This window comes from Phyllopteryx taeniolatus, chromosome 8 (assembly GCF_024500385.1).
Source record: "Phyllopteryx taeniolatus isolate TA_2022b chromosome 8, UOR_Ptae_1.2, whole genome shotgun sequence".
Lineage (NCBI taxonomy): Eukaryota > Metazoa > Chordata > Actinopteri > Syngnathiformes > Syngnathidae > Phyllopteryx > Phyllopteryx taeniolatus.
Window position 1 is genome coordinate 1710954 of NC_084509.1, and position 27096 is coordinate 1738049.

At 41.3% G+C, this 27096-nt stretch overlaps 1 protein-coding gene across 6 annotated transcripts; it reads left to right on the forward strand.

Moving 5' to 3' along the window:
• Positions 1 to 4204: 4204 nt before the first annotated feature.
• On the forward strand, positions 4205 to 26747 carry si:ch211-136a13.1 (HHIP-like protein 1). 6 transcript variants are annotated; one of them, XM_061782524.1, is made up of 14 exons: positions 4205 to 5523; positions 9550 to 9814; positions 10153 to 10432; positions 10929 to 11054; positions 11156 to 11299; positions 15557 to 15669; positions 15826 to 15966; positions 17261 to 17335; positions 17970 to 18096; positions 18211 to 18356; positions 19601 to 19682; positions 20034 to 20116; positions 21501 to 21746; positions 22889 to 26747. In XM_061782524.1, the coding sequence occupies exons 1-14, from the start codon at positions 5152 to 5154 to the stop codon at positions 23644 to 23646; spliced, it is 2958 nt and encodes a 985-aa protein (XP_061638508.1). In that variant the 5' UTR covers positions 4205 to 5151; the 3' UTR covers positions 23647 to 26747. The 6 variants fall into 6 exon arrangements, with proteins under 6 accessions (XP_061638508.1, XP_061638510.1, XP_061638513.1 ...); XM_061782529.1 differs by lacking the exons at positions 21501 to 21746; positions 22889 to 26747 and adding exons at positions 21091 to 21154; positions 21248 to 21420 and having other exon boundaries at positions 4207 to 5523; XM_061782526.1 differs by lacking the exons at positions 21501 to 21746; positions 22889 to 26747 and adding an exon at positions 20667 to 21390 and having other exon boundaries at positions 4206 to 5523.
• Positions 26748 to 27096: the final 349 nt, after the last annotated feature.

Consider the following 27096-nt stretch of genomic DNA (forward strand, 5'->3'; position numbering starts at 1 on the left):
TTTCATTTTGCCAAACTGATCAGACGTAAATTTTCACCATTCAGAGCCGGGGAAGCTCTGTCAGTGCATGCATCGTCTTGACGTAAATGCGCAGTGATATCATTTTTTACGCACGGCGTATATATGCCGGCTCCAGACGGAGGTCATACATATGCGGTGGAGATCTTGTCTTCAAGTACCTCTAAGTTGTTTTTAATCAAGTGCTTTTTAAATAAACGTATAAAAACATTCCCAACTACTGTGCTGAATAGACAACGAACCTCCATCTTGATAAATGGTGTGACGTTCACAACGTAGTGCGCATGTCACACGGCTGTCCCGATTAAACGTAGCACACATCCTGTATACACCCGATCGTAATAGATCACGTCACACGTAAACAGTTGACCAGAAATCTTAAATCGAAATGATTTCAATCGGAGTGACAAAAAAAACTATCGTGTCCATTTTATTTATCGAATGATAAGTCAATATAGTATTTAATCCTGACAGGCCTACATGTCTAATTTCCTTTCTGAGTAGCTGCATGTTTATATACAGTATAATATACTTTATGTAAACAAATGAAGAGGGGCTCAGTTTAATAACAGGAGCGTTTTGATCATAATGACCCCCCCCCCCCCCCCCCCCCCCTCATTCATCACCAGATGCTTGAAATGTGTTTGTGATTTAAAAAAGACCGTGTCTTTGTCACAATTCAAAACCATACGCAATTTTGTTTTAACATATTCATTTGAAAGAACAAATGAGCGACAACTAATGTTTTTGCTCTCCTGCAGAGTTTTACCAAAAAAACTACAGTATGTATACCATGCCATCTGCATACGTTTTATGACACAATTGTCGGCATACAACGTAGACTGTGACACAATGGTGCTGTGGCGTTTGCCTGGGAGGTGAGTCTCATCACATTAATGTAGACAGCAAACTGACTTTGCATTCCATTCTTGTGAGCATCCAGAACAGAGACACGTTTACCCATTTCCCAAGCTCCAAAGGCATCACAACAGACTTCAGAGAGAAATCAAGTCAAAGAAAAAAACTAAACACTCGTGGAGTTACTCCTTTAGAAGCAGACTGGGCTCACTGATATGAGATTTTCTGAAGCCTTGTGTGGTGATGGTGGTTTTACCTTTAATAGTTAGTAAGAGTTTAAATGTTTTTTGGACAGATTCTGGGCAACATTTGCTGTGTATTTTCTGGAAAACTTCACTTTGACAACACATTTTGCAACTTCTGGTGCAGGGTCCTCCTTTTTACATTTTGTTTAACATTTGCCTGTTTAGGCGGCATGGTGGACGACTGGTTAGAGCGTCTGTCTCACAGTTCTGAGGACCGGGGTTCAATCCCCGGCCCCGCCTGTGTGGAGTTTGCATGTTCTCCCCGTGCCTGCGTGGGTTTTCTCCGGGCACTCCGGTTTCCTCCCACATCCCAAAAACATGCATGCTAGGTTGATTGACAACTCTGAATTGCCCTTAGGTGTGAATGTGAGTGCGAATGGTTGTTTGTTTGTATGTCCCATGGCTGGCAACCAGTTCGGGGTGTACCCCGTCTCCTGCCCGATGATAGCTGGGATGAGCTCCAGCACGCCCGCAACCCTAGTGAGGAGAAGCGGCTCAGAAAATGGATGGATGGATGGATTTGACTGTTTATTAATTGGCTGTTTATTATTGTAGATGTAATGATGCAATAATGCAATGATTGCATTTTTATTGAATGCCCTCATTCGTTAGATGGTAAATTATGAACAGTCAGAGAAATGACTAAGAATGGTCGAAATTTAAGAGAAATTATGAGACCCAGATTCAAGAATATACTATTATCCTAAACATTATATTAGTACTTAAACATATTTGTTTTGAATTAAAGCATTCATACCAATTTTTTTTTTCACTTTTGCGATGTTACTGTTTCCGTGGCAATGTGACAATGGAAGGAGCCTGTGTTGACCAAATATTTCAGATATCAGGCTATGAAAGTCAAAATATGTTTGCCTTGATTTGCTATGTCAGTACAATACACTGTACCCTTGGTTTAATTTGTCCCTTTCAACTCCACATTCCACTGGATTTTTTCCTTTTAAACAAAAGGAATCGCTAATTCCTTTTGTTTCAAAAAAGTCTTACCTGTTCAAAAATTTGGAACACTGAATTAGAAATAAATTTGCTGTTAAATGTTAAATGAAATTTCATCTGCATCTGGACCAGATTATGCAAAGGTTATTTTTGTCACTGGATGAAACTCCTTTTAAGATTCTTGGTTGCAGTTTTCCCTCTCATTTCACTGTTAAAATCGGTTGTGGAAACCGCAAACTACTGTACCTTAATTATTAACACCCTTATGTTAATCTACTTTTGCTGACACAGCTGCTGGGAAAATGTCTACCAAGGTAAAGTACTATCTAAGACGTCAGCAGGACCTCAGTGGTAACAAACACCAGAAAATGTCTCCCCAGACAGCAGATGATGACCCTGAGCAGAGATAGGGAGAGATTCCAAAGTACCTACACCACATATCCAAAATATCTACAATATCTTGAAGACGCAATGACCTTCATTCAAGGTTGTACTGCCAGGCTAGTACAGTTCACACCATTAGGGAGAAAAATTTATGAAACACAGAGTGAAGTGAAAGATGATTTCTCAGCCTTGAGACTGACAGTAATGCACAATTCTTCTGATGTTGTTGTGAATTTTGGTTTGTCCTATGCAAGACACTCACTTGATTTGTGTGGCACAGTTCACGCCGGATGCCCTTACTGATGCTACTCACTTTTTTTTTTTTTTTTTTCTGCCAGCTCTGGGTAATGTAGTAACTAGACATCATTTCGTCATGTGGATTCATTACAGTAGTAAATCAATGACAGCTGCATTTGCAAGAACCTTTGTGTTGTTGTTGTTTTTTTCTTTTTTCTTTCCCAAAACAGCTACTCAGCAACTCAGTCACTCTAAGGATGGGTGTGGGTGTATGTGGTTTTACATCATGGAAGAGCTGTACCCACCTTTCCAGGGAATGCAGGGAGCGCCAGGCCGTGGATTATGCATCTCTTTGCGTGCAAACTGATAAGGTGTCTGTTGATCATCCTGTCAGATGGGGTGGGTGGCGGGAGGGGGGATCTGAGGGGTGACTCAGCCTTTATGAAAGCCAGATGGTCACGCCGTATCCACACACACATAAATGCGGTTTTATCTGTTCTAGAGTGTCTCGTTTTCTAATTCAAAATGTAGCACAGACTCTGAACTTTTAAGTTCATCTTGACCACAATACCAAATCTGTAAACATTCTGCTCGACACTTGGGGCAGCATCAAGAGGAAAATATCTTTCATAACAGCAGGCACCTGTACGCATATTTACTAGGTGGTGCTCAAGAACCTCCGCTTTTGCCCTGGATGAAAAAAAGTGCCCTTTTTGCTGCAGCCCATTTTTAAATGTATATTTTTTTCAATTGAGTTTTATTTAAAAATGATTTGTCTAATTTTTGTAAATCACCCAAAAAAAAAAAAAACGCAGCACAGTGGCCTCACAGTTCTGAGGACCCAGGCTCAAATCCGGCCTCGCCTGTGTGGAGTTAGCATGTTCTCTGGGGTTTTCTCCGGGGGACTCCGGTTACCTCCCACATCCCAAAAAACATCTGTGGTAGGTTGATTGAAGACTCTAAATTGCCTGTAGGTGTGAATGTGAGTGCAAATGGTTGTTTGTTTATATGTGCCCTTCGATTGGCTGGTGATCAGTTCAGGGTGTACCCTGCCTCTCGCCCGAAGATAGGCGACCCTAGCAAGGATAAGCAGTAAGGGAAATGAATGAATGAAAAACCAACAAACAAACAAAACTGCCATTTGAAAAGGGGTGTTTTAACTTTCTATATCCACTGTAACCTCCTTTCACCTCTTTTGTTAATAGTGTGATTATTGACTGTGTTGATTGTTTGTTATTAATTGTATGAATGATTTTGATGATGGGTGCCCTTTTTTTGGCTTGAGCACCAGCCCCCAAAAATGCCTGCGCACGTATCTGAACTACAGTATTCTCAATTCTAACAAAATGTCACACCCCATAATTGCAACAGAGTTACAAAAGAACAGTCAATAAAAAGCAAAACTATGTGGTGCTCGCTTTCCCAATAAAATCCTCCTACTCCTAAAACACATCCTGATTCCTCAGCCCGACACACACACACACACACGCATGTGAATGCGTCTGTGTGGAAATGACAGAGACAAGAGAGGAGGTCTGGGAATGCTGAGCAGGGTAGAAGTGGGGAGGGGGAGTTGGAAAGTTGCAACTTCAGGGCAACGTAGACCGCATGCTATGAGAAGGAATGCGTGTGTCTTTGTAGGCTAGCAAAGGGATAGAAGCGAGAAGGGGACAGGAGGTGGAGGAAAGATGCAAAGAGGGAGGGATCTCGAGTGCGCTGCAGCGTGGCTTGCTGCACGTCTGAATGAAAGGACCTCTCTCTCCCCTGCTGTCTGGATGTATGCTGTCCGTTCACTGCAATTAGCGAGCACATGTCCCGAGAAAACAAAACAGAACCCGTCGTTTCTTTCTAAGACGGAAGACGACTTTTGACTCAAGCAACTTTCATTTCCTTTTGTGCACGCTTTGCACCTCCTCTAGTAGGCTGGATTACATCGTTGCCTTGTGGCTGCTTTCGTAAGGATTGCCCAGCATCCAGCAAATGTTTTATCTGGGACAATTTGGCATGTGATGGACATTAGAATTACAAACTTTGTTTTGGTCATCGGATTAAAGATCAGAGGTTGAACCTGAAACGCTGAGGACTTTGGGGGAAACATCTACACACCACCTGGGCAAATGCACAGCAGATTTCCATCAGAAAGCACTGGACCTGGATCACTGGAAGCACTTTTCATTTTCTTTTGTTTTACTTTTGGAATCATTTGTCGTATAGGGGTGATTTGTGGGTGTATTTCTTATGACTTACCTGAGTGAGCTGTCAGACAATTTGCAAACAGGCGTGATGTGAGGCCAGCGTGCTGTCCAGGAACATCAATACTTGACAATCAGTTGTCGATTGAGCTAACTTCAGTGTTAGCGTTGAAACGTATATTCTCTCATGACACCTGTTCACGTCGCATTTGTGCTTTTGTGTACGTCTAACTTCACATCACACATTCACAAGCTATACTGACATGCTACTTACTAACAAGTTAAGTCAAGCCCAACTGAACTCATTGAAAAAAAAAATAAAAATGACCTTACCAAAATGCAAACTGAACCAACATCACATCCCGGGATGGGACTCGCCCCCTCATCTTCTTCTCACCATGCTCCTGCTGTTCTCCCAAGTGGGGTGGGGGGGCTGTCATCCTCAATGTTTGGATTACAAACCACCGTTCGAGCCACAGAAGCCACTGCTCTTCTGCAAAGAGTACGCCAAATTCGGATGCTGCGGTGAGGAAAAAGATCATCAGTTGTCAGTCAGGTTTTACTCCATCATGGAGCACTTTGATCACTCTGGTTTTGTCACCTGTGGAAGGTACATCCGCAGCATCCTCTGCCAGGTAAGCATATTGTGAATGATGATTACGGAAACGGTGATAGTGATTTGATTGATTGGCCCTATGATCATACTACAAAGAAATACAAGACATAAAAACAGTACACACATTGTAAAAAGCATCTAATAAGCATCTACTAGTACTATAGATGGCTAGAATGAATAACCAGTTTAATCATCTATCCATTTTCTGGAATGCTTGTCCTTAATAGGGTCGCATGTTGACTTTTGGCAAGTGGCTGTTTACACACTGGACTGGTCACCAGTCAAATCGTTGGGCATACATAAATAACAATTAACATTCACATTCACACCTTTGGCCAAATTAGAGTCTTTGATTAACCTAATATGTTGCTGGAAACCAGATGAAGACCCACTCAAGCACAGGGAGAACACGCAAACCCAAACAGGAAGGCCGTAGCCAAGATTCGAACCCAGAACCTCAGAACTGTGAGGCGGACTTGCTAACCAATTGACTGTGCTGCCTCCAGTTGAATCATTTTAACCACATTGATTTCAGTCTTCGTGCCCCCAAATCGTGTTGAAAATTTTACATAAATCTGTTTTTACAGCATGATATCATGTCCCTAATACTATAGCATGATATAAATTTTTAATTCCACATCAATTCCAATGTGTCCAAACAAAACAAACCATGCATCATATTGCGAAGGAGTTTCACGAGCAACTTTAGTGCAACTTTTGATAATCACGAAACAAACCACAACATACATTTTCAGTGTCACATCACGTCATGTTTTAAAGAAATACCCCAGTCTATACTTTTTACGTGTGTTCATTCTCATTAGAGAATCGAAAGACCACATGCACGCTACTGCAACATAGGCGGCAACAGACGTGGTCTGAATGGGTAGCACTTAAAGCTATTTTGAAAACAATGACTCATACTTGCAGGAGTCTGCTGCAGCTTTCTCATAGAGGACTTGGAAGCCTAATAAACAGCTGTCCATTTCAGCCTGGTTACATTTGGGTCTCTTTTCGGGGCTCAGTGGTCCTCGATACAGCCTTGCACTCAAACTCCCACGACTCGCTTCCTGGCAGAGTGAGCCATGAAACCAGTCACACTTGCTGATTGCATCATTGAATCCTGCTTGTGCAACTCAGACTGTAACTATACGAAGTGTGAATTAGAAGGTATCTAGCACGAATCAAGACTGGCCCATGAACTTGACACTGAAAACAAAAAGTGCATGATGTTAGGACAATGGCATATCTTGTCACTCCTAAAGTATAGGTTTCTAACACTGCGGCAATTACAGTGTTCAGAGGTGCTCTCAAAGCAGTGGCTCCCCTGTTTCTGGAGTGAATTTACAGTTAAGTTAGCAGAACTCAAAAGAAAGAACAAAAGTCAACTCAAAACTAAAAGGCAAATGAATGTCATTTATTTCTCAAAAGCCTTTACTGGATTCCTCCCCCTTACATTTGTCAGGTCAAGTTCGACCACTTCCTGGATATTTTTCTTTTGATGAAGGCACTACACCGAGAGTCTAGATCTAGCTCAACTGTGGGAGCCTCCTGGCACTGATATCAATGAGAGAGAGAGAGAAAGAGAGAGAGAGAGAGAGAGAGAGAGATCCTCCCCGCAAATTTAGTGGACCAAACAAACACTCACATCCTCTTCTGGCCAGGGGACAGGATATATCAATTTCCTCCATGAGGGATGAAGAAATCAAGGAAAATATATGAAGTTAGATAAATATATTGCAACAGAGATAAATTGATGCTCCAACAACTGAAATACAAACTTTCGTTCACTTACTTGTTACTGCAAGTTTGTATGGTCATGAAGTCACAAATATTTAACAACTGTCTCAGTGTAGATGTTCTTGATTATGTTTATCATTTCCCATAATTGCAACAAATAAATAACTAAAGTGCAAATGGAGGACGAGCACGTTAGTTGTTCAGTCGGGGCATGCGTGAGTCACAACAAAAATAGTAATAATAATTTTGGAACACAGTACTGCTGTGAAATATGCTTCTCCAGGTGTTCACTTGCTGCATCACTTCCGCATCAAGTCGAGTTGCATTACTTACTAAAGTCTGCATTCACATATCACATAAACACCAATGAAGGATAAATGATAGAAAGATGGTAGATGACCATTTTCACTGTTTTTCATCGCAGAGGATATGCATGCTTACATTATAATTATTACCAACTACTGGCCCAGCATGCATATTATGAATTTCTCAGTCATTTTGCACATCAGTGTGAGCATCTTTATTTTGACATTTTTGTCTTCTTTTTGTTAAACCTTTCAATAACACAAACCAAAGCTATTTTCACAGTCATTTTTGTATAGCTTTGACTTAAGAAGAATTTAAAGGAAAAAGTTTCATTCCTTCTTTCATGGGCTGAATTCAGCTTTATAATAAACTTATACCGTAATTGGATGATTGTAGTTGCATCACTCTTGGCTTTCCTGCTTATTTTTTCTATCATGCATTTCAGTTTGAAAGTACAGAGACACAAGTAGAAATGAAACTAAAACTGGCCGATTCAAATTTTTTAAACCATTAAATCATTTGAAGGATAAAAAAAAAAGAAAATACGAACATTTTTGGCTCATGTGAGATCATAAGGACTCTTAAAAACTCTACATAAATAAAATGTTCCAAACAAGACAGTGATATGTGTCATGCGCACATGAAATTGTTGAAACAAACAAATCAGCCTATTCTATTAACTAACCCGCACCCAATGATGTCATTTCTTAAGAACAAAAATGAACTGGGGGAGGTAAATACACTCAGACGATGATACAATCTTGTTCTTCCATGGCGCTAATAAATATGACGTTGCACTTAATCAAAAGTGTCATCAGTCATTCTGCTTGGATGAACAACCCAGAAATATGGGCTTTTATTCTGAGAAAAGGCAAGTCCAGTTCACAGCCTCAACCACATTACGGATTGGATTTTGTGTCTCCGTGTGCCTTTAGTTCACCCTTCTGGGTGTGTTTGAGAGAGTGGTTTTGACTTAATAACTGGCTGAACTTTGTCTTGGATCCATTTATACCATGCTACACTTACACAAGCACAAAGACACACACACGCACACACAAATACGAGGTGTATAACCAAAGGCCTGGCTCGGCTTTGGTGAGGCAGCTGCAGGGGAATAAACACACACATCTTCTATTTATGTGTGTTACTAACTTTTACTCCTGAGATGAACCATTGTCAAATGTACACAACACTGCAGTGCTTTTTGTGTGCCGTGAACAAATACACTCAGATTGCCAAAACATCGTCATTATTTGTTTTTTTTCTGTCAAGAATGAAGAAAATCCTATTTTGACCACATTAACACACAAACAGTAATGCCTTGGTCAAGTTGGAGTTGGAGCTTTTTTTGTCCTCTTTCGCTGTCTACTGGAAAGAAAACATGAAAAAAATAAACATTTAGGTGCTTTTCTGCCACAGCTGTTTGCAGTGTTCTGTTTGCATGATTTAATATAAATAGCATAATTAGGTCATTCATTCATTCATTGTTTTTGTAGCATGAAGCCAACTTTTCTGATGCAATCTGATGACATCATTGAGTTAGGTGAAAAACAGTTGAAAAGTGAGTTTTTGTAACTATACCATGTCGCTGAACTCCTTATGGAAGGATTTGTTTTGGTACATATTTGAGCCATTAAGTTCAAGTGAAAGCACTGAAAAACACTAACAATAAAAGACTGAATGCAATAAGATATTGCTTAGACACTTATATGAATCAGCAATAACATCTTTTTTAATCTTAATTTTTCACATAAAAAATCCCATGCTTCCAACTTTGTGGCAATAATTTGTGAAAGTCAATTTCATTGATGCCAGCCTGGCATGATTACTGTACCGCCCTTTTAAGTTCTGTGAGTGCACTCTATCTCGATATTGTTTTCCAAATTTAAGGATTTCAAGGTTTTCTCGTCTCTTGCAATGATTATCTCCCTTTGAAATACCATATACATCTTAGAATTGCCAAGTGTTTCATTGAAAATACATTTCTAACCCTGTGCAGGAGTGTTCTCCATATGCTGCCCATCTGTATGACGCAGAGGATGCAAACACACCCATGCGCATTTTGCCAGGACTGTGTGGCAGCTATTGCAACGACTACTGGCATCAGTGTAGATACACACTGAGTCTCCTCCTGGAGGACAAGGTGGACCCAGGGCAGTATGCAAACCTGACCGCCACACTTGAGGAAGATCACAGACGGTTCTGTGAATTTCTGGAGCTAAAGGACAACCAGTACTGCTACCCTAATGTCTTGACAAATGCAGGTATGTATGCCTATACCAACAAAAGCACAGAATCAAACAAGCATGAAATGTGCAAACTGAATGAGGATAAGCCAGAACAAGTATCTTGTCACATTCCTGTAACTTAATTACAAGAAAGTCACAAAAAAAAGCAAATTAAAAAGATTAGCTCTACCAACAAAAAAAGTAATATCTTTAGTGACCTTAAGAAAAAGTCAGATTGTCAAAATGCCTCACCATGTGTGCCTAAGAGGCTAACAATCAGCCTACATAGAGGAATTGCTTGGACAGTTATATAAGAATTCTACATAATATGCATGCAGTTTTGATCGCTTTACACTCCTCTTGTCCGTCTGCAGAACTAAATGCTAATCTGGGTTTGGTTCAAGAGGACGCCGAAGGCTGTCTAGAGATTTGCTTGCAGGAAGTTGCAAATGGGCTCCGGAACCCGGTGGCGATGGTCCACGCAGATGATGGAACACACCGTTTCTTTGTGGCTGAGCAGCTGGGCTATGTTTGGGTGTATCTGCCCAACGGCTCCAGGATCGACCGCCCGTTCCTCAACCTCACACGCGCTGTCCTGACATCACCTTGGGCTGGAGACGAGAGAGGATTCCTGTGCATAGCCTTGCATCCAAGGTATGTAACTCACATTTTTGCACACCTTCAAACACTGACAACTGAAGAAAATACGGCGCTGTTCCTACTATAACAACTTCCTCCCATCTTTGGCAATTTTTGTCCACTTAACTGGAAGAACTCTTTAGTCCCAGTTCATCCCCAATGTGTTAGATTGGGGTCGAGGTGAGGTTCCAGTCAAGTTCACTGTGAACAAGAAAATGTCATGTTGGAACACAGAAGGACTTTCCCGAAACTATTCCCACACTGAATAGTCCAAAAATGTCTGGGTTAAAACAGTTCAAATCTAGCTTTTATTAAAGGGTCTAATCTATGCCGTTCTTCATTGATAAGTCATTATATTTGGATATGGGTTTAGATACGTTTGTCAATATGCAGTTATGCATATATCAATACATGCACTTTTTATATGTATATCATTTCTATATCTTTTCTAGTGGAAAAATAAATCCTTCACTGTGTAGGCTTGATTGCTTATTTGTATATTTACCTATAGGTTCACCAATGTCAGAAAAGCTTATGTTTATTACTCGGTGTCCGTCAAGAAGGAGGAGAGGATACGCATCAGCGAGTTCACACTGTCAACACATGATGACAACCAACTTGACCACACCTCGGAGAGGTGAGATGGGAGGAGCCTGTATTATTTTGGTCAATATCTGTACACTGTGTGCTGACCTTCACATGTACACATCTGAATTGAGCGCACTCTCCTTGCTGTAGAACCATCCTGGAGTTGGTAGAACCAGCATCCAATCATAATGGGGGCCAGCTATTGTTCGGCCATGACGGATATTTGTACATCTTCATTGGGGATGGTGGTCGAGCTGGGGACCCCTTTGGAAAATTTGGCAACTCTCAGAACAAGTGAGTATCATCACATCATTATGCATCTCACAAGTGCTTGTGGGAGATATATTTGTTTGAGTTAGCAACAAGTGTTGTGTGTGTGTTGTTATGAGGTCGTAAATACTTGTGCTTCATTTGACTTGAAAGTAATGCATATCACAGTTTCCTTTATAATGATGAAAATGATTATGATTACCAACTGTAGGCCTTCTATACAATTCCATCCATCCATCCATCCATCCATTTTCTACCGCTTATCCGAGGTCGGGTCGCGGGGGCAGTAGCTTTAGCAGGGACGCCCAGACTTCCCTCTCCCCAGCCACTTCCACCAGCTCTTCCGAGGGGATCCCGAGGCGTTCCCATACCAGCCGAGAGACGTAGTCTCTCCAGCGTGTCCTGGGTTGCCGCTGGGGTCTCCTCCCGGTGGAACGTGTCCGAAACACCTCACCAGGCAGGCATCCGGGAGGCATCCGAATCAGATGCCCCAGCCACCTGGCTCCTCTCGTTGTGGAGGAACAGCAGCTCTACTCTGAGATCCTCCCGGATGACCGAGCTTCTCGCGCTATCTCTAAGGGAGAGCCCGGACACCCTGCGGAGGAAACTCATTTCGGCCGCTTGTATCCTTGATCTTGTTCCAGGTGGTGATCAGTTGACAGCTCCGCCCATCTCTTCAGACGAGTGTCCAAGACATGCGGCCGCAAGTCCAATGACACGACCACAAACTCGATCATCGAACTGCGACCTAGGCCAAGTGCACGTGTGGGCACCCTTATGCTTGAAACATGGTGTTCGTTATGGACAATCCGTGATGAGCACAGAAGTCCAATAACAGAACACCGCTCGGGTTCTGATCGGGGGGCCGTTCCTCCCAATCACGCCCTTCCAGGTCTCACTGTCATGGCCCACGTGAGCATTGAAGTCCCCCAGCAGAACGATGGAGTCCCCAGCAGAAGCCCTCTCCAGCACCCCTTCCAAGGACTACTAAAAGGGTGGATACTCTGAACTGCTGTTTGGTGCATAGGCACAAACAACAGTCAGGACCTGTCCCCTCACCCGAAGGCGGAGGGAGGCTACCCTCTCGTCCACCGGGGTGAACCCCAATGTACAGGTCGAGGGGCAATAAGTATACCCACACCTGCTCGGCGTCTTTCACTGTGGTCAACTTCAGAGTTGAAGAGAGTCCAACCCCTCTCGAGAGGACTGGTACCAGAGCCCAAGCTGTGTGTGGAGGCGAGCCCGACTATATCTAGTCGGAACTTCTCAACCTCACACACCAGCTCGGGCTGCTTCCCTGCCAGAGAGGTGACATTCCACGCACCTAGAGCCAGCTTCTGTAGCCGGGGATCGGATCGCCAAGGTCCCTGCATTCGGCCACCACCCAGCTCACACTGCTCCAGACCCCTATGGCCCCTCCCACAAGTGTTGAGCCCATGGGAAGGGGGACCCACATTACCCCGAAAGGGTAATGTGGGTGCAGTCCCGGCCACCAGGCACTCGCCTTCGAGTCCCACCTCCAGGCCTGGCTCCAAAGGGGGACCCCCGTGACCCGCGTCCGGGCAAGGGAAAACGTCTTCCTGAATTGTTTGTCATCTATACAATTACAGTTATTAATCGCATGTAAATAACTTGTTGACTGTAGCTGAGAATACTGATTGTGGGTCTGTCTGTCTATCTATCGGGAGAATTACATATTGTATATTTAAAACAGCCACATAACTTTGCCTTAGGAAAGTCCATTGTCTTAATGCTAACACACAAAGCAAAATGCTACAGACGGGCTAAGAAATAGGATCAATGTTGCGGTGTTATAATCCTTCAACCAACGGCTATTTGAACACCAATGGTGTAGCAACACGTGGAGAAAGACAATATAACAATACTCACAGGCATATATTTTTTATGCTCTGTGAAAAATGACTAATATTACTGCAGCCTACTGAGCAGTTGTGATCATCACCTTTGTGTGCATCCGTATGTCTGTCTTTTACTGTCCCTTGGTGGGAAAAGTGTGCACACAGGAGGGAGCCGTAGACTGAATTAATCATGATGCACAAACTGTTTAATTCATTACACTTCATGTTAATACTGTATTTTTTTGAAAATAAAGTACAGTACTATAGAGTGCTATTTTTTCTCATTTATATCTTATTCTCATAAGTATAATGGCCTTTCCATTCATTTCAGTAGGGAAAGATGATATGAAATGCAAGTGTTTTGAATTACGAGCGTGGTCGCTGAGTGAACTGAAAGTATAAAAATAAGGGCACCAGTGTATACTCTTTTTTAATTTCTCCAAATAGCTGCCCATGCAATCATTGTTTAAAATTACATCATTTGTTGTCATATGCGGGATGTGTCAGATAATCAGGAATATTACTGTATTTGTCCGGATACTCTTTTGACACGGGTGGTAGAGTGGTAGTCTCTCAACGCTAGGTTGAACCCAGTTGCCCCGTGTGGAACTAGCCTTCAGCAAGATACCGAACCTCCAGTTGTTCCTGGTGCTGCATCATTAGTGTTGGCAAGAGCTGTTACTTTCCTTTCACAATTACGCATTCCATGAATCACTGTGTCACTGGATGATCGAGGTGACAGTGTAAACGCATTTGAGTGCGTTGAAAGTAGAAAGTGATTCAAGTGAAGCCCACTTGGTTGTTGTTGCGACTTTTGGCTTGTCAGGGGCCGAAACAGTGAGACCTACTTGCATGATTTGTTTTGCACAGTTTTTACAACCGATGGCCTTCCGGACACAACCTACCAATTTTTTTCTTTTTTACGGTCTTGAGGCTTGCAGTGGCTGGGTATTGTGGCACTGGCCGGGACTCAACTCCGTGCTGTTTTTAGGACATAATTATAGTAAATAATTACATTTACTTAATCAAGGTTTTCACCAACAGACTGATGAACATAACCATAAATCTCAAAGTTGTCTCCATCTGTAAGGGTGGGGGGGGGGGGGGGGGGTGTTGTATCAATAAAAAAAATATTAACACCATTAACCTTGGCGATTTCATACAAATGCATGAAACCGATGTCAGGGGACATTTATGGTACCCAATCTTATATTATAGGGATTTCTTAAAATGACTGACGACATTATTGCCTTTACTGTTTTGATTAACATTGTTACTTACCTCAGAAATCCCATAAAAGCCTGACCTTTTCAATAAATGTACAATAGTATCCTAGGGGGCGGAACGGTGGACAACTGGTTAGCACATTTGCCTCACAGTTCTGAGGACCCGGGTTCAAATCCGGCCTAGCCTGTGTGCAGTTTGCATGTTCTCCCCGTGCCTGCGTGGGCTTTCTCCGGGTACTCCGCTTTCCTCTCACATCCCCAAAACATGCGTGGTAGGTTAATTGGAGATTCTAAACTGCCCGTAAGTGTGAATGTGAGTGCGAATGGTTGTTTGTTTATATGTGCCCTGCGATTGGCTGGCGACCAGTTCAGGGTGTACCCCGCCTCTGGCAAGATAGCTGGGATAGGCTCCAGCACGCCCGCGACCCTCGTGAGGATAAGCGGTACAATAAATGGATGGATGGATGTATCCTTGGGCTGTTTTTATTTATATATGTTACAGTATGCAATTTAAAAACCAATGAATGCTATTAGCTATCATTATTCACCCTGATTAAGCCAAAGTCTCCAGGCAAAAGCAGGCAATGTGGTTATGAGTCATCTGCTCGTACTTAAAGAATGTCACATAATTTCATCATAAATAGCAACCAAAACAAGTACATCACGACTCACGATTAAAATATTGCTAGTTTGACATACATAGACATTCCATCTTCATGCCACGTAATCTCCTGTATTAGTCGTGTATTGCTGATGAAACCCTCGGATAAAAAAAATAATAATTTAGCATCTTTTTAGTGGTTCGTGATTGCAACCTGAAACCTCCTCTCCAGACAGCTCCAGTTTAGCTTTCTCCGAGTGTTTGTGTTGACACGCAGTTCAACTCATACACTTCTCCAAGTCTAATATTGACATTACACATTGCGGGCTGCCACACTTTGGTATTTGGAAAGTTGTGAGGAGGGGACTTTGGGGAGAGAGAAAAGGCTACTTGAAGTGATAGCTGCAGTCTATTTATACCAATTACTAATTAAATCCAAGAGGGACGGGGAAGATCAGGTTCCCAATGTGTCAGTTTGACTGGGTTGATTGTTGCCGAGGCGGTTTAACGCAAGGGATCACAAGCATGTTTTGTGGAAAAAGACATCATGAAGCCACATTCTGTATTTCTCACTCTTAAAGTATCACTTTTGTAGATCAACCCTCCTTGGCAAGGTGCTACGCGTTGATATTAACAACAACGATGATGGTGCACCTTACAGCATCCCTTCAGACAACCCATTCCTGGACGAGAAGGAGAGCCTCCCAGGTACATCCTTTACAGTCTTATACTGATCCTACATACATTTTGATGAATACATTGATTGGGAAATGTGTCTTTACTCCTGAAATGATATCAAGGTTGTAGTTCATTTGCATTAATTTGTAACATAATGCATTTATATGCGTAAATTTCCCCTTGCAGAGATTTACGCTTATGGTGTACGCAACATGTGGCGTTGCTCGATTGACCGTGGAGACCCGAAGACAGGCTTTGGTCGAGGAAGGATGTTCTGTGGTGATGTAGGACAGAACAAATATGAGGAAATAGACCTTATTCTTAAAGGTACTTTGAAATGTTTTTTTTTTGTTTTTTTTCTCCACTGTTATCCAAATCAGAGCTTTGTCTAAAAAAAAAAAAAAGTGTTTGCCTATAGAGTTCTTTGAAAAAAAAATATATTAGACCAGAACACCCAATTAAAGGTTTAAGCCACTGGCCTAAATTAACAACATAGATAAGATATGCAAAACATTTTAATGCTGTAATAATAATTATTGTTAATTATTTTTTATGTACAGTTTTACAAAAAACTAAATACTAGTAAAGCACATTCTATCAATATGTCAAATTATAATGTGCTGAACAGAAAAAAGAATTTTAGTGGATGAATGTTATTCTTGATTAATTTTTTACTGACAGAGAAACCCAGTGAGCTGACACAAATTTGGGTTTGAAATTCCTCATTTATTTTCTTTTAATGCTGAACAACTGAGACGCCCCCCCCCCCCCCCCCTCGGCCCCCCAAAATGTAACAGTCTGGATTAGAGCACTTCATGATGCCGGTGTTTGGTAGATTAGTTCCCTGTTGTAACAATTATTCTTGCTAATATAGTTTATACTTTTGGAAAGCCTTTTAGTTTCCAATTTAATGACGACGAACCATATACAGCTCCAAACAGCATGGCACCTCCTCTTCCTCATAGCGGTGACCAGCCTGGTTACACACTTTTGTGTGGTGGTATTGGCGTTGGGCTGGTCACTCAAGCACAAACCGCCAACCCAAGCTGAAGAGTGTTTAGTAGGTCAAAGTCAGGGCTGTTGGCCACACCATTCCTTCTACTCTCAAATTTTACAGGTAGTTCCTGATAAACCGCTCTGTGGAGATGTGCACTGTCATCTTGAAAGATGGAGTTTGGCCACAGACTGTGGAAATATGGCATTGCCACTGACTGCAGAATCACATCTTTATAGCTCTGTGCATTGAGATCAATTCAATAAGCTTCGTAATTCCAGTGATGTAGATGCTGGCCGAAACCATCACAGTATATGCAGGCACCTGATTGTCAGTACCTTGTAAAGATTTGGCACATTTTGTACGGGTGCAATGCACCTTCTAAAGTGTGCTGCTCATCCCATAAAAGTATGTTCCTAACTAATAGAAAATAAACAGGCTTTCCAATCGGGTATGTCATATGTATATTGGCATATTGTTACCCAAGGGAAATATCTATCTGCAAACACAAATTTACGTTTTATGTTTATAAAAAGCCATCAGTTATACAGGCAAGTTTTTGCATTGTGAAGGAACCAAATATAATTTTCTACAAGATGCTCCATTCATGATTCCATGTGTTTACAGGAGGCAATTATGGATGGAGGGCAAAAGAAGGCTTCAGCTGCTATGACCGCAAACTCTGCCGTAACTCTTCGCTGGGTGAGGAGACTTTATTTCAATTTTTACATTTTACTTGAACAGTACTGCACAGAAAGCTGCTGCAAACCAGAGAAGTTTTCCATTGTCACCAAATACAGCGGTCTTTAAAACACTCAAAATTATTCAATTGATTTAGTCTACAAAACAAGAAGAAAAAGAAATAGCTTCCTACCCATTATTAATAAATTAAGATTGCTGTATCTAAACCTACTGTAATCTGGAGGTTACACACACCTGAAATTCTAAGCTACACTATATAGGGCAGTTCTTCCCGCGCTTGCATGGGCGTCCTCCCACCAACATGCATGTTAGGTTAATTGAAGACTAAATTGTCCTTAGGTGTGAACGTGAGTGTGCATAGTTGTCTGTATATATGTGCCTTGCAATCGAATAGCGACCAGTCCAGAGTGTATCCCACCTCTCAGCGACCTTTATGAATTCAAGTGGTATAGAAAATGGATGTATTTATAAACTATATAATAAACAAACAAAATAGAGCAAAAATAATTTTCAGGGTTGTGATTACATGTGACTTTTCATTCTATGCAAATTAATTGCTGTTTGTATGTCAGTGTATACAAGGTTCAGCTATATACTCTATTCTATAATGACAGATGTGATCTTTGTTACATAGATGACATCTTGCCTATCTTTGCCTACCCCCATAAGTTGGGCAAATCAGTGACAGGAGGATACATCTACAGAGGTTGCCAGATGCCCAATCTAAATGGACTCTACATCTTTGGGGACTTCATGAGCGGGTGCGCACTTCAGCCTTGCTCTCATGCAAAAATGTATCTGCAGCGCCTAGGATAAAGCCACTCTAGTTTAATGTGTGTGTTAAAGCATTAATTGTTAGTATGGTTGTTTTCTAGGCGTCTGATGTCTCTGAAGGAGAATGTGATAACAGGTGAATGGGAGTACAATGAGGTCTGTATGGGAAGAGGCCAGACCTGCATGTTCCCCAAACTCATCAACAGCTACTATAAATACATCATCTCTTTTGCTGAGGATGAGGCAGGTAAGTGCTCTCTAACACAGTGAAGGTACATAAATTAGTTTCTGGTTATTTGAGGACTGTTTAAATGTAGTGGAGGTGTACACTAGATTAGAAATTAAAGTAGAGTTTTCTTATGGTTTAGCCCTATGAAGCAATGCCATTTGGACCAATCCGTCACACAATGATTGATTTTTTTTTGTCATCAGCTCTCTACCAATCACAATTAACACCCATGAGCAACAAAGAATTGCTATCGATTTTAAAAGTTACTTGCGCAAAGATGTCAAACTCAAAGGTCATACCATCAGATCGATGTTTCTTTTCAATGCTCTCCTGGGCATTAAAAGTCAAATGATCTTTACACTTTAAGGGCTGATTCTTATAGTGTATATCAATGTAATAACATGATTTATTTTGACTGTAAAATGTTGTTGAACAGTTCAGCCATAGGAACCGATTTTCTATTCACTTTGAGGGACTGCTTTGCAATGCCAAAACAACGAGATTTTTCACCCATCCATTTTCTACTTCATATCCTCATTCGGGTCATGGGTGAGCTGGAGCCTATCGCAGATAACTTTGGGCTAGAGGCGGGGTACACCCTGAACAGTCAGGCAAACAACCATTCACACACACATTCACACGCAAGAAGGCCAGAAAACAGATTCCAACTCCCAACCTCAGAACTGTGAGGCAGATGTGCCAATGAGTCGCTCAGTATGCCGCCATGTATTCATCAAATATCTTTTAAAAAAAAAAAAAAAAACTTCCTCTTATGTCACACGGACTACACTGTCGTCTCTCTCAGTTTGGGTGAAAACATTTGCTTCCTACGCTATAATTTCTTCTTCTTCTTCTTCTTTTCCTTTCGGCTTGTCCCGTTAGGGGTCGCCTCAGCGCTTCATCGTTTTCTATTTCGGGTGAGGAACATCATCAGCCATGTAAAATCCAGTCTAACATGATCTGTCAGCGTATTCGTCACCACAGCAAAGAGGAAGGGGCTCAGAAATGATCCCTGATGCAGTCCCACCGCTAACTTAAAGACTCAAAAGACTTGAGACCTACTTGTGACTTGCAAAGCAATAACTCAGGTCCCACCTCTGTAAATAATATTATTTAGTACATCGTGTTAACTGTAACTGGATTAATAAATAATCTAACAACAAATCCATGGGGATACACACAGTAAATCCATTGTTGTGCTGAATTTTTTCTGCTTTGAAAGCTTTATCTTATTTTTGTCTCACTCTGTCCTGTCGTTTAAGGTGAATTGTATTTTCTTGCCTCGGGTGCCCCAAGTGCAACCGCCAGAGCAGGATTTATCTATAAAGTAGTGGATCCCTCCAGGTACGCACTGTCACACAACGTCCGTCGCACTTTCAGGCATGTGGAGTGTATTCATGAGTTACTGTATATGGCTCAACTGTGGCTCAACTGATCAGCTGTGATTCTGACCACTTGCCTTCAACGCATATAATAGAAAACTGTATCCTTTTGGTTTCAAAATAAATATCTCAGGTTAATCAACTGCAATGTATGCCTCAAACAAGTTACAAAAAAATAATCCAGTAATGAAGTTCAATGACAGATTTAATTAAAATTACTCAATTAATACCACCCAAAAAAAAAAAACAACAACAACTATGAAACCTCAAACAATATTCATAGTTTACATGATTGTCTTCATTTTTCTCATAGGCGAGCACCACCAGGTAAATGTAGCATCAAGCCCTCCCCAGTAAAGATAAAGGGAAAACTTTTTCACTTCTATCCCAAAGAAGGTAAGCTAAACATACAATACTCACATATTGCTTTTTTCCATCAACTCCTTCAATGTGTTTTATTTGAATTGACCTGTTTCATCTAAAAATCCCAGTTTCTAACAAGCAGTACTTTTTGGTTTTATTAGGTTTCTATTCCAAAAGGGTCCCAATATTCGTTTTCAGGATGAATTGGAACACTCTCACTATTAAGTAACCCTTCAGTGTGGCGTTGGTTGCAGTGGAGAAAAGCTAGAGACTGGACTGTAGACTGTTATCAATTGATTAGTCAAGAGATAATTGTCTGCCTTCTTCCATTTTACCACTTATTTAATTTAATAGGTGGAATGTTGTATTTCCACTGCAGGTACTGTCAGCACTGTATCGTGTCATATTTATTTTCTTAGTTTAAAGAATTGGTGTATCACATGGAATCTTGCTGATATAGTATGATGTCTCCATTTGAGATCCTGAAGCAGCGAGCACCATTTAACATCACATCTTCACACACCACACAATATGATGAGGGTAGACTCATCTAAATTGCAATGCGTCAAATTGAATTTTACAGAACGTGCCTGCGTGGGTTTTCTCCTGGCACTCCGGTTTCCTCCCACATCCCAAAAACATGCATTAATTGGAGACTCTAAATTGCCCGTAGGTGTGACTGTGAGTGCAAATGGTTGTTTGTTTGTATGTGCCCTGCGATTGGCTGGCAACCAGTTCAGGGTATACACCGCCTCCTGCCCGATGACAGCTGGGATAGGCTCCAGCATGCCCGCGACCCTAGTGAGGAGAAGCGGCTCAGAAAATGGATGGATGGATGGATAGTTTAAAGAATTGGTGTATCACATGGCATCTTGCTGATATTGTACGATGTCTCCATTTAAGATCCTGAAGCAGCGAGCACCATTTAACATCACATCTTCACACACCACACAATATGATGAGGGTAGACTCATCTAAATTGCAATGCGTCAAATTGAATTTTATAGAACGTGCCTGCGTGGGTTTTCTCCGGGTACTCCGGTTTCCTCCCACATCCCAAAAACATGCATGGTAGGTTTATTGGACACTCTAAATTGCCCTTAGGGGTGAATGTGAGTGTGAATGGTTATTTGTTTCTGTGCCCTGCGATTGGCTGGCGACCAGTTCAGGGTGTACCCCGCCTCTCACCCGAAGATAGCTGGGATAGGCTCCAGCACGCCCGCGACCCTAGTGAGGATAAGCGGTACAGAAAATGGATGGATGGATGGATAGATGTACCGCATAGCTTAGTGGAAACACATCGAAGCTCTGATACCTTGATAAGGCAAGTAGTGTAATCAGTCTTTCCAAGTACAAATGTATATTTTATCCGCGAGTAGATAACTGCGTCACCCTTGATTGCTTTTGTTTTCGCCAGAATTAGTAATCAACAAGAAGCCAACGACCACACCTGTTCCCACAACCATCACAAGGAAAATCCCCCCAACCAGAAAAACAACAAGAAAAACTACAACACTGCCACCAACAACGAAAAAAGCCACGCCCTCGCCACCAACACCTGCAACGACAAGAAAAAAAAAAAAGACGGCAACAATAAGAACAACACCAACAACAATGGCTCGCACCACCTTGGCAGCCACTGTGGTCAAAGCTACACCCACTGGTAGGCTTTCTGGTACCTCCGTCTACCAAAACAAGTCCGCTGTTAGGACTAACATTCAATCCACCAGTCGAGGTGTGCACATCAGTGTCGCACCAGGCGTTTTCTTCTGCACCACTCTAACGTTACTCTACATTTTAACACGCTATTAGCTATTTAACATGAGCTACTTCTTAAACTTGAAAATGTTCGTTGTTTGCAATTGCAACTCAGCTGCTGTCTGTCTCGCTAACAAATAACTGGAAGACTTAATCTCAGATGCCACTTCATTGGATACATTTAAAGAGTAAATTGTTAATTAATTTGAATAGTTTGCGCTTTTTTTAGGCCATGTCTCTGATCATTTTCTTTCAATAATATATTTATTACTTTTTTCCATTTTTTTCCCCATTTTTTGGTTGTGATTTAATGTGTTTCAGGGTAGATTTCAAATTTATCATGACTCAAATCTGTTTAATTATATCAGACTCGGGTCATATCACACAGAATGTTCAGCGTTTGTTCTAAAATCGTGTAGTGAACATAAGTTTTACATGATTCATATATAATTGAATGATTTTAACTTCTCTCAGCTAAACTGATATATTGTAATATAGAATAACAGAATTTAAAACATTTAATATTACACAGCTTTTCACTTTTTTGACACAAAACTCACCGACAATCACATATATGTAATTCTGCTGAACAGCAGATATTGCTTGTATTTTTGTGATTTAATATTCTTTTTATTAGTGTTAAGTAGCCAGAAACATTATGATTTACATACTGTAGTTGTAGGTGTTGCTGTCCTTCGATTCAGTTTCAGTAAAAATGTCGCTTTCATTTCTGTGCTGTCATTTTTACAGTGTGCAACTCTTTGGCTGGTACAAGAGTCTCAAGCATGCTGTGGTCTTATACATTGTGCCTTTTTCTGTTTAGAGTTGCACTATAATTTAAATCAGTTACATTGGTATTATTTATTTGGAATAAATATTTCTGCATCAGCCTCAGTTTGGACAATGATCCTTGTGTGTCTGTGTTTCCGTGTGTCCTTCAGCTATGCTAATTTGAATGGCTTCAGTGAGGTGCGATAGTAATGATCAAACATTTCTTTTAAAACTACCAGTATTTGTGTAAAGAGGGTGATTCTGTCTCTCCCTCAGGTTATCGCACGGCTGTCTACACTGCAGCCTCCTCCTCTCGGATTCAAACCCCAACTGCCACTTCAACAAGAAGACACATGAGACCCCCTCAACCCCACCCCACTACCGCTTCCCGACCATTAACCTTCCCACACCCTCCTCCTCCTCTGTCCACAAAGCAAACCTATAAGGCTTTTACCACTGCACCTTATCCTGAGCATCCAAGGAGGTGGACAACCCCACGACCTCCATATTGGAGGCCAAAACCCACATCCTATAATCCCCAGAGACCCCTGATAAGTACCACTCAGACAAAAACACAGGAGGAGAACCTTGGGTTAGGAGAGAAGACAGACAACGCAGAGGGGCAGGAAGGTAACCAAGTGAATAAGAGTCCCAGGGGAGGAGGCAGAGGTTATGGTTACAAAAGAGTAAGAGGAAATGGGAGGATGCATGTTGGCTCAGTTCGTCTGGTAAGCTCAGACGGTCTGTCGGACCGAGGCCGAGTTGAGATCTTTATCCGTGGGGAGTGGGGGACAGTGTGCGACGACCTTTTCACCACTAAGGCAGGTACAGTAGTGTGTCGACAACTCGGCTTCACAACAGCACTAGCTATTATAAAGAGGGCCGGGCTGGGCCAGGCGGATCGCAGCGTCAGGATCTACTTGGATGACGTGGAGTGTGAGGGCAGGGAGAGGTCGCTGCTTGAGTGCAAGCGATCCAGAGTTGGGAAGCACAACTGTTCGCACGCTGAGGATGTGGGAGTGATCTGTGGTTAGCGTGATTGGGAAACGGGACCAACGGAAAGTACTCGAGATATACTACAAGAGTCAAAAAACTGCTTTAAGTTTTAGTAGCTACCAGATGAATATTATATACTGTAGGTTATTACAAATAATCCACTTCCTTGAAAGATTCTTTCGACGTATGTATATGCAATCTTCAGGCCCTGTGTTGAAAACAGTGGCAGGCTGTCCATTTGGTACTACCTGGGCCTTCAGCAGGGACTGAAAGGACCTTAATCAACTTGTCAATGCCACTACTTCCAGTTCGCAATTAGAGAAACCATTAATACTATTAAAAAAGAAACTACAACAGCACGCAACTGTACCATGTACACAATTAGAAGTACTTCACAATCAATATTTATCAAATAACATGACAAATTACAAAACATTTAAAGAAAACATCCTACTAACCAGAGATGCTGATCATCACATTTATTAAATGAGTGCAGACGCGTGTTGCAAGTTGAAGATGGTTGCAGCAAGTTTTGTTCTGACCATCCAATCTGAGCACAGGAAAATCCCAAGATCATCGGGGGCCAACTCGATGCGAGGATGAACTCAAAATCTGATTGGCTAAAGAAGCCGTCCCCTTACTACTATTGTTTAAGTCCAGCACTACTGATTCTGAAGGCTCTGAGCCAATCAGATTTACATGGCAGCACACAGAGGCTGAAATCTGATTGGACAACAAATTAAAAACCTATTATCATGAACTGAAAGCAGTGCAGCCAAGAGAAACACCACTAAATAAAAACAGTAGACTGTTGGGAATAAATTCATACAATTTCATGGAACAAATATTTAGTCAGTTCTTAGAGTGCTGAGGCCAGCAGAGACGTACTTGCTGGCCCTAACTGCTCAACACTGGCTGACAGGGGCTCCAAGGGCATCTTCATACCGTACTGGTAATGACTGATAAATATGTTACCAATAATTGTAGTAATTAATACAAATTAATGCGTTCATTTTAACCAGCAGCTGTGTATCGAAAGGTATAGCTGACAAATGTCTTCAAAGATAGGGTAGGAAAATGCCCACCAATGGTTTACAGTCAAATGCTATCTGGGATGATATATATACATACACATATATATATATATATATATATATATATATATATATACACACACACACACACACACACACACACACACACACACAGTGGGTACGGAAAGTATTCAGACCCCCTTAAAATGTTCACTCTTGTTTATTATTAATCAGTTTATTTGAAAGGGGACAATGCAATTTCATGAAAACACATGAAGTACACATGGTTAAAAAAGCCAGAATTAGCCAGAAGGTTAGTTTTCATCTGTATTCCCTGTAGTTTATATTGCAGCCATTTGCTAAAATAATTTAAGTTCATTTTTTCCCCACATTAATGTACACACAGCACCCCATCTTGACAGAAAAAACAGAATTGTTGATTTTTTTGCAGACTTTTAAAAAAAGAAAAACTGAAATATCACACAGCCATAAGTATTCAGACCCTTTGCTCAGTATTTAGTCAAAGCACCCTTTTGAGCTAATACAGCCATGAGTCTTTTTGGGAATGATGCAACACGTTTTTCACACCTGGATTTGGGGATCCTCTCCAGTTCTGTCAGGTTGGATGGTGAATGTTGGTGGGCAGCCATTTTCAGGTCTTTCCAGAGATGCGCAATTGGGTTTAAGTCAGGGCTCTGGCTGGGCCATTCAAAAACAGTCACAGGAGTTGTTCTGAAGCCACTCCTTCGGTATTTTAGCTGTGTGCTTAGGGTCATTGTCTTTTTTGAAGGTGAACCTTTTCCCCAGTCTGAAGTTCTGAGCACTCTGGGGAAGTTTTTCGTCCACGATATCCCTGTACTTGGCCACATTCATATTTTCTTCGATTGCAACCAGTCTCCCTGTCCCTGCAGCTGAAAAACACACCCACAGCATGATGCTGCCACCACCATGCTTCACTGTTGGACTGTACTGGACAGGTGATTAGCAGTGCCTGGTTTTCTCCACACATGACACTTAGAATTAAGGCCAACAATTTCTGTCTTGGTCTCATCAGACCAGAGAATCTTATTTCTCACAATCTTGGAGTCCTTCAGGTGTTCTTTTTTTTTTTTTTTTTTTTTAGCAAACTCCATGCGGGCTTTCATGTGTCTTGCACTGAGGAGTGGCTTCCGTCGGGCCACTCTGCCATAAAGCCCCAACTGGTGGAGGGCTGCAGTGATGATTGACTTTCTCCCTTCTCCCGATTGCATCTCTGGAGCTCAGCCACAGTGATCTTTGGGTTCTTCTTTACCTCTCTCACCAAGGCTCTTTTCCCACAATTGCTCAGTGTGGCCGGACGTCCAGCTCTAGGAAGGGTTCTGATCGTCCCAAACGTTTTCCATTTCAGGATTATTGAGGCCACTGTGCTCTTAGGAACCTTAAGTGCAGGAGAATTGTTTTTGTAACCTTAGCCAGATCTCTGCTTTGCCACAATTCTGTCTCTGAGCTCTTCAGGCAGTTCCTTTGACCTCATAATTCTCATTTGCTCTGACATGACCTGTGAGCTCTAAGGTCTTATATAGACAGGGGTGTGGCTTTCCTACTCAAATCCAGTCAGTATAATCAAACACAGTTGGACTCCAATGAAGGTGTAGAACCATTTTAAGGATGATCGGAAGAAATGGACAACACCCGAGTTAAATATATCAGTGTCACAGCAAAGGGTCTAAATACTTATGGCTGTGTGATATTTCAGTTTTTCTTTTTTAATAAATCAGCAAAGATTTCAACAATTACGTTTTTTTCTGTCAATATGGGGTGCTGTGTGTACATTAATTAGGAAAAAAAATAACTTAAATGATTTTAACAAATGGCTGGAATATAACAAAGAGTAAACAATTTAAGGGGGTCTGTAAACTTTCCGTACCCACTGTATATATTTTTTTTTACAAAATATTTTCAGCAGGTCAATCTTTGAAAATGTTCTAATGTTATATTGTATTGAAAGTACAAAACAAAATTCAAGGAAAATTAAAATGCTGGACATTCTGTATTTTTAAAGTATTTTTTTTTCCACTTTGAAGAACGAGTGTTTGTTATGTTAATAAATATAACTGCAAAACGTATCCTTTTTTTCTTGTATGTTTGCTTGTTTGAAAGTGTTATTAAATGTGATAAAATACAAAATGAAAACAGTAATTTGGGCTGAGACAAATTCTACATACATTTTACACTTGAGACTGTGCACTGTAAAACTTACTGTAAAAATTACAGTATTTTACTGGCAGCAGTGATCCTGTAAAGTACTGTAAATTAATCCAGCATAAAACTTAATTCATATCCAGTATAATACTGTATTTTCTAAGAATACGTATTACAGCAACATACTGGAGAAGCATTTTATATTTTACAGGACCACGGCTGCCAGAAAAATACTGTAATTTTTAGTGATCCAGTAATATACTATATATTTTT